At 37.2% G+C, this 12,861-nt stretch overlaps 1 protein-coding gene across 1 annotated transcript; it reads right to left on the reverse strand.

Annotated features, from left to right (window-relative positions):
- Window positions 1–748: 748 nt before the first annotated feature.
- Window positions 749–12,314, reverse strand: LOC127867857 (uncharacterized). Its single transcript, XM_052409349.1, has 9 exons — window positions 12,040–12,314; window positions 6,920–7,088; window positions 6,136–6,341; window positions 5,667–5,825; window positions 4,456–4,571; window positions 3,676–3,859; window positions 3,361–3,411; window positions 2,232–2,364; window positions 749–2,112 (listed from the first exon to the last, which is right to left on the reverse strand). Exons 1-9 carry the CDS (start codon window positions 12,116–12,118, stop codon window positions 1,524–1,526), a joined length of 1,686 nt encoding a protein of 561 aa, XP_052265309.1. The 5' UTR covers window positions 12,119–12,314; the 3' UTR covers window positions 749–1,523.
- Between the last annotated feature and the right edge of the window lie 547 nt (window positions 12,315–12,861).

Here is a 12,861-nt window from a genome sequence, read left to right on the forward strand (position 1 = left end):
TTTTTGAATTGCCACAACAGCTTTGCACCAGCAATAAATTTGCACCACCTCTATATTCGCGGTACGCCGTTTTATGTCGAAGTGAGTGCTGGCTTTTATATTCAACCTTGCTCGCTATTCGCGGTACGTGTTTGAATTTCAATCTCAGAGCTAGCACGATATTAACATGAGCTCCATATAAGCCGTTCATTTTTAATCCAATGCAAGTGCTTACCAAATTTAAAGCTAGCTCATATTTGAACCAATTCGATATTTATTGTTCGCCTTTGAATGTCGATGTCAATTCAGGTACAATCAATTCAACTTACTCAATATAAGATATGCTCGGTTCGTAATTAAATCGGCTCGATATTTGATAACAAAGCGGCCCCAATGGCACAATACCCGTCAATATAGTGTGCGTGTTGTCTATATTTAGTGTGTACGGTCGTCGCTGGGCGGAATACAAGTTTTCTCAAGCTTTTCTGGAGGAATAATTATAACCGATAAACAGATCTTTATAAGATTTTTAGTAAAGCAGCCATTAATTGTCCTTAAATAATTGCGAATAAATCATTTTGGTAACTGTTTCCAAAACTAAATAACTGCGAGCCATTACGACTGTTCATTTCAAATTAAGAGAGTCAAGATGGAATTGCAAAACCAAAAAATGTAAATAGGCATGCCCTTTGGAGCATCTTGGCAAGATGCGATATATTTCAAAACCGACCCAATAAGGTGGTGAACAAGTATTGTTGTGAGGTCTGCCTTGTTATATGATGCTTTTATTTCTGAACATATTTATTTTCAGGTTATTTACTACAATTGCAAAACTAAAGCTAAGTCAGAGTTCTATTTCAAATATGCGGCAATATGTTCTGAATAAAAATACAAAATCACGAAACATTTGTATGTAATATTGAAGTCGATTCTGACGTTCTTTACGCGCAAGCTTCCTCTTTCGCTTCTATTTTTTTACAATTAACATCCTGTAGATCTTTGCATGTGTGTGTTTATTGTTTAACTTCTATTTTTATTAATTTAAATATATCGCACGAATTTCTTTTCTTAGCTGTACACTTCAGATTGGACGCTTTTGTCTCTACGTAACACGCTTCTTATTCTCGATGACGAAAGCATCTAAGAATGTGTCTGTCGACTTGGCCACACGGCCACTTTGTTTGATATCACATGCGACAACACCTTGGGGAATTGGTATTTGCATCTTCAAATGCAATACACGTGCAAAATAGTGTCTGAAAACAAGTTCTAATGTTACATATGTACCATCATCGCCCATGATAAGTATACAGAGCTTTTCAAGTTGATGCGTTGCAAAGTAATACAGATACTCGTAATCCATAAATAAAGTATAAGTGCCCGATTGATCTGTTATGATCTTTTTCTACATACTCCTATCCTATACATTCCATCTTCCTTGTGGAGATTTAGTCAGAATATACCATTCCTTAATAACTAAAAATCTGTTTGACTGATGAATAAACGTTCGTTTTATGTTCAAAAGTGTATATCGTAGAGTGTATTTAAGTTAGAGAAACACTTTGAAAATCAGTTTTCACATCTTCGCTGGTTTCTAAGCCACTGTTATTAACATTACCTCGTTGGTTTGTCATATGGTAACAAATATCGCTTTCAGATCTAAGTTTCTTTATTCGTGCAGTGTTCATCACAGAACTTCGGCGCTTATAATGCTTTGGCAATGAGTCATGTAAACAATTATAACCAATGATTGAAATTTCAACTGCATGAATGTCATAATAAAGAGATTTGCGCCTGGGTCTGCGAAGACTATTTATTACAGCGCATGGGTCGTTACTATTTCCAGTTACTTTATTCTGGAAGTTGTGTGCACATTTAAGCTGGTCATCGTACGTCAATTCATAATCGACATGCGTTAATGTAGGAACAATTGAATCATGCGGCATCGAATAGGCATCCATGACGCTTAATTCATGAGCGTTATTTCTCACAGGTAAAGTTGGCTTTGGGTTTTCTTTAAGCCTCGATTCATCCAGTAAATGGTAAGTTTCATCTAGGTGGTCACCGTAGGTTTGATTTATAATTGTGTTTTCTCTAGGAGAATCGCCGCTAGATCGGTTTACCTTCCTGTAACTGATGTTGAGAAAACAAAACATGTATTACATTTGCATAACCAAACTGTAACGCTCGCACTGTTCATATTCTTAAATAAATAATGATTATAAGACCTTTTAGAAGATTGGTTTACGTACCGTGTGTAACAACAGCAAGCTGCTATAACACCACACAAGGTGCTCGGCACCGTGATTGCTATCACAAGCACTGTTTCGTTGCTCCGTGGTTTGACTGTTGGCATTCTGCTGAACCGGCGGTGGGATGTCGTATCTATTGAACAAAGATAACACACTGTTTGTCATAGGATGCAAGAACTAAGTTACAGCTGGATAATCAAACTTCTTATCACAAACAATTGACTAAACTGAACGTTGTTGTCTGAAACTTACATTAAATAGTATAAACAAAGTAAAGGCTACAGAATATACATCTTATTATAAGTACGAAATCTGTATTTACGTATAGCGGCCCATTGCTTAACCGTTCAAGCAGAAACAATCAAAAGCGGGCATTTTCACTACGATCTCTGATACTAAAATGGCCATTTCAACAACGATCGACAGCAGTGTACGTATGCAAATGCACTAGAGCGTTAAAATATCAAAACGGATACAGCTGATCATCAATATGCACTATCAATCTCCACGCAGAGTTGTCGTTCCTTGCTCTCACATACAACTCTGCATAAGGCTCAGCACGCCATTTTGTCTACTAAATAGCTAAAACCGAACAAACGCATACAATGTATAGTTGAGTGGATATTTAAGATCGCATGCATTTAATTAAGAAAAATGACTTTTAAATGTACGATAAATCGTGCAAAAACTTGTGAGTTTTAATGCAACTCTTTGGAACTATTGTATTGCCCATTTACACAGATGTAATCATTCAACGCACTTCACAAATGTAAACAACTGTACATATTTTTTATTGAGTGACGTTAGGCATTGCTTCGACGTATTTATGTATGTTGGTTTCTTAACATAAAAAAACATATCAATTTTATAATAATTAATTAAGACTGATATAAGATATCATGGTATGAGATGGTTTTCTTTAATGCAGTTAATGCAATGTAACCGTCGTGCAAGAGATTGTTTAGTATACTGTAACCTCAATGATGAACGCTTGGAATGATCATGACATGAATGAGATGCTTTCAAAACAATAGTCCGTTCTGAGCCCAACACAGAGGTGAATGTAATGTGACCGTCGTGCAAGAGATTGATGCACTATGAGTCGAATTACGAAAAGACAGTCCTTTACCGGTGTTCGCAGTAGGCGGTTGAGTTGGATTATCGGCACCTGTCACCTTTCCTTAAAGGTTGCAAATATGACAAATGACAAATCATATATGGCAAAATATGACTAAATAGTGAATAGTGTGTATCCTTTTACTGGCATATATATACTATTTGTTTTACCAGCTCTGTATTACAAATGTTAAATGTGAGTGACTAAAATTTATAAATGTTGCATTTTATATATGCTTTTTTAAATATGTTAAATGTTTAATCATATAAATAATGTGCACAAGCTGAATACAATAATCAAATGATGTTTATTTTTATGTTATCTTACCGCAAAAGGGAGGTAAAAGGGTAGTGCAATTTTCCACAGTGAAGTCCCAATCATTTTGAAGAGATGCTGCGATACAATATATATTGTTCGTATCATTGTGATCCACGAATTCATGAAATTCAAATACAACGCCTTGATTGCGTGGACATGGTCTTTCAGAACTCCACGAGCAGTTCAGATATTGCTGCAATGATCAATGCAGTATTGTAATATAGCGTAGACAATCTGCAGTTGCACTTCTTGACCCCGTATTAGTAAACATCGTACGACAAACGATTTTTGAGGGAGAATAGTTGTGGAGCACACACTGCTATGCTTACTTATAACGTTCATTTTCTGTCAACCGTTCGCCCTTATTTTGTATGCACATTGAGGGCGTGTCTATTTGTTAGGAGCGTTTACATGTAATAGATCTTTGGTAAGACATTGGTCTGATGGCGGTAATCAAGTCAATAAGAGGCTAAGCTTCACGACCACAGTGCAATAGCATGCGCTTTTAAGTGATTTTAAACAACACAGTAGTACATTTAGATTTTCTAAAAAGATTATAAAAAATAAGATTTATGCAATTGCTTTTAAGGTCAGGTGCTATTTCAATAGATTATCCTCAACGTGTTAGTTTATATATGAATATTAATGTGTCTGTGTTTTACAGCATCTATATCGACAGTTAATTATGCATATGTACCAAGATAAGCTTATGCAAAATAAGTATTGACGGCTTAATATTTGTTTAACACGGTCAATGTCGAAATTTGGTTTTCCAGTATTTACACTTACATCCATAATGACGTAGTTATTCTTGAGATAATGTCGGGTGTTCCAGTCTTGAAGACATCGGTTTAAGCCAGATTCTACATAATTGATGGTCGTCCCCTTGTACTCTCCGCAAATCTCTGGGTACATTTAAAATAAAATATGTGCCATTTCAATATTTAGTATGTGCAACAAGTAATCCTAACCGTTTTAGCCATGAAACATCATATGCTGGTACTGTACACAGTTGTTGTTTTTTTAATTCACCGGTGTAAACAATGTGCATCCCCTGGGAGTAATTTGTTTTCCTTATAAGTATATTGTGAGAACATAAAAAAAAATCTCATATGACGTTGCATAGCCCTGAGATAACATTCGTTCTATAACATCTTATGGTGGTCCAAGTTTGCAAAAAATATACCCCTGTGTGCAAAGTTTGAACCGCCATGTGGAATGGTTGTGTTTCCTTATAGTCATAAAAGGAAAACTTAAAAACATCTTATCTGAAATTAAAAGGCCGGAAAGTTTAGTATGTTTTTTATCTTTACATGGTCCTATACCAAGTTTGCTCCAATAAGGTCTTTGGGGTTTGCTTCTCCCTGTGGTTTCATGTACCTATAATGTTTATATCGTGAAAACTTTAAAAATATTTCCTCTGAAATCGGAATGTCCAGAGCTTTCGTATTTGCTACGTAACATCGTATTGTGATATTCTTCAATGTTGTATTTTCATGGCCCTTAGGTTCAAAATGGCCCCTTCTAGTTATATACTGAACGTTGTAAGAACTCTTGTTTTTTTTTTCAAATTCAAAAGCTGACTGAGATATTTCGTCCTGTACAAGGATTGTTCACATTATGCTCATAGTATTAAAACTGACTACGACATAGAGGAACCGTGAAGTAGAAAAATAGCTTTAAATAACATCTACCCTGAAACCACCAGACCCAGAGTTTGATATTTAAAAGACGTTACATGACATAGAAGTCTTCTTCGACATTTATTCAAATATTGAATATTTACTCATATTTGACCACGACCTTCTAGTAGCTTGCTTGATTAATTATACGAAGCGAACACTTATTTGTTTTAATCTGTTCCTATTCAATGCAATGTTTTAATCCCTTTCTTAAATTCATAAAAGCTTGAAAAAATCGACACACAACTGTACAGCATTGTAATTAACAATAAACGTGTCTGGGAAGCTCAAGTGCCACATACTTATCTAGAAACATACCTTTAAACGCGGATGCCGTCCATGCTTTCCCAGGAAACTGTGTAATGTTCGCACTACGAATTCTAGACATGCTCAACGTATGTCCGTTGTGACAAGGTTTGTCGTTCCTTTTAGACTGAGCTCCTGTCCAGTTTCTACTGCATTCGGCTGGTCCAAACTCTGGATCATAGAGTCATACATTTTCTTTGGAACATTGAATTTGCCTTATTAGTTGTTAAATTAACCAGTTCTTTTTATATCTACGAATACCATGAATCATATTTGGGGCATCTCATTCATAAATGCACTGCGAATGTATATTGTTTCATTTTTTTTGTGATTACCTGTACATATTTTTTGTTCGCTATTAAAAATATGTAGAAACCACAACGTACTTCAAAACGTGTTTGGCAAGCTTGGACCGGTAGTCAATCATAATGTCTAAATATTGAAAGTTTAAGAAAATACAAAGTAAAGTGACGGTACCCACCTGAAGGGCGTGCTGATTGTAAACATATTGCTAGCGGGTTACAACAACCGCTCTGTTTGGTCTCCGTACAGAGGTCACACGAAACTGGCGCAATATTTGAGCGGCTGTTGCAGACGTTTGCATTGAGGTGAACTAAGCTGTTTGTGATGTTTGTGTATGGGAAATGAAACACTCCGTCAAGGAAGACATATATCCCCGTTTTAGACCTATAATACACATCACATTGAAAACACTTTGGAAACGCATTGAGATATATGTATTGCATCTTACATACGTATATGTCGATTTACCTGATTTTAGTGTATATACATTGTCGTCCTGTAATTTATGTAAAATTCTCAAAATATTTGATGTCCTGGTTTTTCATTTTATTTGAGTATAGAGAATGATATTATTGTTGAGCCACGAAACAATTGTTAAACGATACTCTAGAGTATAAAAACAGATAATACCGCATGCTTCTTGCGATCTAAATATGTACTTTTGTAATTACGATGTAAATTTTACGTGGGTCAGATATTTGTTTGATATAACTAACATTATTATATAATACGAAAACTAATTTAGTCATGGTCTTTACAATATGTTGTGATAATCGAAGGAATAATATTATTTTGACCTCGGCTACCGCTTTGGTCAATATGTCATCCTACCGTTGAATTTTACACACCATCATCTTGAAAACATAACGTAAACATTTTTAAATATTTAAGTATATACGACAATTTACACTATTGTTTCCACAATTCGTTGATTTACGAGAAAGTAATGCTGAAATGTTTACTGGTCTATTGTATTTTGCAGGCATTTTTGGTCTTCGAATTCAAGATTTGTCCAACAAACTGGCAGCCAGTTGGTGTTATTGGTCGGGTCCTTGACATGCAGTATTCCTTCGTGGAGATTGGATGATGACCCCTTCATTAAGTTGTACTTACACGTATTAATACATTTCTCTGAAGAATAACATAGAAGCATTCGTATGGGTTTTTGACAATGTAGTTTGCTTCCGTTCAGAGTAAGCCCTAAAATAAGTACCATTTTATTTGAATTTAATGTAAACTTGGCTGATTTTTTTCAAGGATAAATGTGTTTCCATAACTTTTAACACGCTGAAACAACTTGCGCAATGCCTACCAGCTCTCTACGACCAGAACTTATAACACACATAAACAACATGCGCAATCCTTACATACTCTCTACGACCAGAACTTATAACACACAGAAACAACTTGCGCAATGTCTTTCAGCTCTCTACAACCAGTACTAATAACACACATAAAAACTTGTGCCATTCTTACCAACTATCTACGACCAGAACTTATCACTCTCAGACACATTTTGCGCAATGCCTACCAGCTCTCTACGACCAGAGTTAATCACACTCAGAAACAAATTTCACAACGCCTACCACCTCTCTACAACCAGTACTTTTAACACACATATACAACTTGCGCAATGCCTACCAGCTCCCTACAACCAGTACTAATAACACACATAGAAAACTTGCACCATGCCTACCAGCTCTCTTCAACCAGTACTTCTAACATACATAAACATCTTGCACCATGCCTACAAGCACTCTACAACCAGTACTAATAACACACATAAACAACTTGCACCATGCCTACCAACTCTCTACGACCAAAACTTATAACACACATAAACAACTTGCGCAATGCCTTCCAGCTCTCTACAACCAGTACTTTTATCACACATAAAAAACTTGCACCATGCCTACCAGCTCTCTACAACCAGTACTAATAACACACATAAACAACTTGCACCATGCCTACCAGCTCTCTACAATCAGTACTTTTAACACACATAAACAACTTGCGCAATGCCTACCAGGTCCCTACAACCAGTACTAATAACACACATAAATAACTTGCACCATGCCTACCTGCTCTCTACGACCAGAACTAATAACACACATAAACAACTTGCACCATGCCTACCAGCTCTCTACAACCAGTACTTATAACACACATAAACACCATGCACCATGCCTACCAGCTCTCTACAACCAGTACTAATAACACACATAAACAACTTGCGCCATGCCTACCAGCTCTCTACAACCAGTACTAATAACACACATAAACAACTTGCACATTGCCTACCAGCGCTCTACAACCAGTACTTATAACACACATCAACATCTTGTACCATGCCTTCCAGCTCTCTACAACCAGTACTTATAACACACATAAACAACTTGCGCAATGCCTACCAGCTTTCTACAACCAGTACTATTAACACAGATAAACAACTTGCACCATGCCTACCAGCTCTCTACAACCAGTACTTATAACACACATAAACAACTTGCACCATGCCTACCAGCTCTCTACAACCAGTACTTATAACACACATAAACAACTTGCGCAGTGCCTACCAGCTCTCTACAACCAGTACTAATAACACACAAAGACATCTTGCACCATGCCTACAAGCTCTCTACAACCAGTACTTATAACACGCATAAACAACTTGCGCAATGCCTACCAGCTCTCTACAACCAGTACTTATAACACACATAAACAACTTGCACCATGCCTACCAGCTCTCTACAACCAGTACTAATAACACACATAAACAACATGCACCATGCCTACCAGCTCTCTACAACCAGTACTTATAACACACATAAACAACTTGCACCATGCCTACCAGCTCTCTACGACCAGAACTAATAACACACATAAACAACTTGCGCCATGCCTACCAGCTCTCTACAACCAGTACTTTTATCACACATAAACAACTTGCACCATGCCTACCAGCTCTCTACAACCAGTGCTAATAACACATATAAATTAATTGCACAATGCCTAACAGCTCTCTACAACCAGTACTTATAACACACATAAACAACTTGCGCAATGCGTACCAATTTTCTACAACAGTACTAATAACACACATAAACATCTTGCACCATGCCTACCAGCTCTCTACAACCAGTACTAATTACACACATAAACAACTTGCACCATGCCTACCAGCTCTCTACGACCAGAACGAATAACACACATAAACAACGTGCACCATGCCTACTAGCTCTCTACAACCAGTACTTATAACACACATAAACAACTTGCACCATGCCTACCAGCTCTCTACAACCAGTACTTATAACACACATAAACAACTTCCGCAATGCCTACCAGCTCTCTGCAACCAGTACTTATAACACACATAAACAACTTGCACCATGCCTACCAGCTCTCTACAATCAGTACGTACTTATAACACACAAAGACAACTTGCACCATGCCTACCAGCTCTCTACGACCAGAACTAATAACACACATAATCATCTTGCACCATGCCTACCAGCTCTCTACAACCAGTACTAATAACACACATAAACATCTTGCAACATGCCTACCAGTCTTTTACAACCAGTACTAATAACACACATAAACAACTTGCGCAATGCCTAACAGCTCTCTACAACCAGTACTAATAACCCACATAAACATCTTGCAGCATGCCTACTAGCTCTCTACAACCAGTACTTATAACACACATAGACAACTTGCGCAATGCCTACCAGCTCTCTACAACCAGTACTAATAAAACAAATAAACAACCTGCACCATGCCTACCAGCTCTCTACAACCAGTACTTTTAACACACATAAACAACTTGCGCAATACCTACCAGCTCTCTACAACCAGTACTAATAACACACATAAACAACTTGCACCATGCCTACCTGCTCTCCACGACAAGAACTAATAACACACATAAACAACTTGCAACATGCCTACCAGCTCTCTACAACCAGTACTAATAACACACATTAACAACTTGCGCAATGCCTACCAGCTCTCTACAACCAGTACTAATAACACACATCAACATCTTGTACCATGCCTTCCAGCTCTCTACAACCAGTACTTATAACACACATAAACAACTTGCGCAATGCCTATCGGCTTTCTACAACCAGTACTTACAACACACATAAACAACTTGCACCATGCCTACCAGCTCTCTACAACAAGTACTTATAACACACATAAACAACTTGCACCATGCCTACCAGCTCTCTATCACCAGTACTAATAACACACATAAACAACTTGCGCAATGCCTACCAGCTCTCTACAACCAGTACTAATAACACACATAAACATCTTGAACCATGCCTTCCAGCTCTCTACAACCAGTACTAATAACACACATAAACAACTTGCGAAATGCCTACCAGCTCTCTACAACCAGTTCTAATAACACACATAAACATCTTGCAGCATGCCTACCAGCTCTCTACAACCAGTACTTATAACACACATAAACAACTTGCGCAATGCCTACAAGTTCTCTTCAACCAGTACTTATAACACACATAAACAACTTGCACCATGCCTACCAGCTGTCTACAACCAGTACTTATAAAACAAATACACAACTTGCACCATGCCTACCAGCTCTCTACGAACAGAACTAATAACACACATAAACATCTTGTACCATGCCAACCAGCTCTCTACAACCAGTACTAATAACACACATAAACATCTTGCAGCATGCCTACCAGCTCTCTACAACCAGTACTTATAACACACATAAACAACTTGCGCAAAGCCTACCAGCTCTCTACAACCAGTACTTATAACACACATAAACGACTTGCACCATGCCTACCAGCTCTCTACAACCAGTACTTATAACACACATAAACAACTTGCACCATGCCTACCAGCTCTCTACAACCAGTACTTATAACACACATAAACAACTTGCGCAAAGCCTACCAGCTCTCTACAACCAGTACTTATAACACACATAAACAACTTGCACCATGTCTACCAGCTCTCTACGACCAGAACTAATGACACACATAAACAACATGCACCATGCCTACCAACTATCTACGACCAGAACTTGTCACACTCAGAAACAAATTTCGCAATGCCTACCAGCTCTCTAAGACCACAACTTGTCACACTCAGAAACATATTTCGCAATGCCTACCAGCTCTCTACGACCAGAACTTGTCACACTCAGAAACAAATTTCGCAATGCCTACCAGCTCTCTATGAACAGAACTTGTCACACTCAGAAACATACTTCGCAATGCCTACCAGCTCTCTACGACCAGAACTTGTCACACTTAGAAACAAATTTCGCAATGCCTACCAGCTCCCTACGACCAGAACTTGTCACACTCAGAAACAAATTTCGCAATGCCTACCAGCTCTCTACTACCAGAACTTATCACACTCAGAAACAAATTTCACAATGCCTACCAGCTCTCTACGACCAGTACTTATCACACCCAAAAACAAATTTCGGAATGCCTATCAGCTCTCAGCTGGTTTCAAATCAAGCCGAACCTCACATTTCAAGCAAATTTACTCAAGACAAACGAAAAAGTAATACATAAAAAAACGCAAATAATTGGTTTCAAACTATATGACAATAGAATATCAATTTTATTAGAATTCAATTTTTCAATTGTTTAATATTCACCTGTTCAATGTCTTTGCAATAGAGATGTTATAATATTTATGTTGTAGAATATGTATTATACAATACTTCGACTTGAAATTTTATCAATAAGCAAGGAACAAACATTGATAATTATACCATTTTATAGAGCGTCTAAAAATTGCAAAATAAAAAATTAATAATACATTAAAAGAACTATCTTTTTATGATCAGTTGTACAATTTGAAGAGTATTTAAAGTTTGGTACGATTAACTGACAGATATTATAATACAACATAAACACGTAGTATACATAAACGCTTAAAAACACGCCATGTTTTAATATTAAGTCGAGATTGCTATAATTAAGAGGAATATGCTGCCACGATTTTCGTTTTGCGAATGTACTATATAACTATAGTTCTCATATGAAACTCTCGCAAGTATTTGCATATCACTTACTTGTTCCAACTGTTGGTATCAGTGTGATAATAATACACATCAAATAACACTTCACTGTGCAAACTTGTGCTAACATCATCGTAAGTACGACTAACAACTGCCGTTATGTTTGCTATGTCGGGGAAATCATCGAACTCGTTGAGATAACACAATGATGTTTAACAGTTTTATTTATTTCCGCCTTTCCATAGTTTCGAATGTTTTTACAAATATACTTGATGTTAAATGATGTTAATATTAACCAACACACGCGGATCTACTAAACAAAAATAATTGTTATTCAACAAGCAACATCCGATCGCCTACGAGTGTCACTGCTCTGCCCTTGTCTTTATAGACACCAGATGTGTTCATCTAAATTTTTACGATGTAATAAATGATATGTTTCAGGTCCTGTTAAGCCCTAAAGTAATTTCCATTTTTATTTGAGTTAAAGGTTTGAAATCGACTCATTTTTCCAGAGATAATTGTTTAATTAGTTAATTGAGTCGTGTTCTGAGAAAAGTGAGCTAAATGCATGTGCGTAAAGTGTCGTCCAAGATTAGCCTGTGCAGTCCGCACAGGCTAATCAGGGACGACACTTTCCGCTTTTATGGTATTTTTAGTTTCAAGGAAGTCCCTCCTTACCGAAAATCAAGTTTAGGCGGACTGCACAGGCTAATCTGGGACGACACTTTACGCACATGCATTAAGCCCAGTTTTTTCAGAACACGACTCAATTATGTAAGAGTGCCGGTACAAACTTCGTGTCAACAATTAATGCAACCTCGGGCGCGAAAGTTCCTCATACATTTCGGAATACACTCACTAACAGCGATAGTT

Source organism: Dreissena polymorpha, chromosome 2 (genome assembly GCF_020536995.1).
Source record: "Dreissena polymorpha isolate Duluth1 chromosome 2, UMN_Dpol_1.0, whole genome shotgun sequence".
NCBI lineage: Eukaryota > Metazoa > Mollusca > Bivalvia > Myida > Dreissenidae > Dreissena > Dreissena polymorpha.

Excerpts from the sequence above, each read along its gene's own strand:
- LOC127867857 (XM_052409349.1), bottom strand. The coding sequence starts at position 12,118 with ATGATGTTAGCACAAGTTTGCACAGTGAAGTGTTATTTGATGTGTATT. Across the intron at positions 3,860-4,455 it reads ATAACTACGTCATTATGGAT|CAATATCTGAACTGCTCGTG; the intron begins GTAAGTGTAAAT and ends TGATCATTGCAG. Across the intron at positions 2,113-2,231 it reads GCTTGCTGTTGTTACACACG|TTACAGGAAGGTAAACCGAT; the intron begins GTACGTAAACCA and ends TCTCAACATCAG.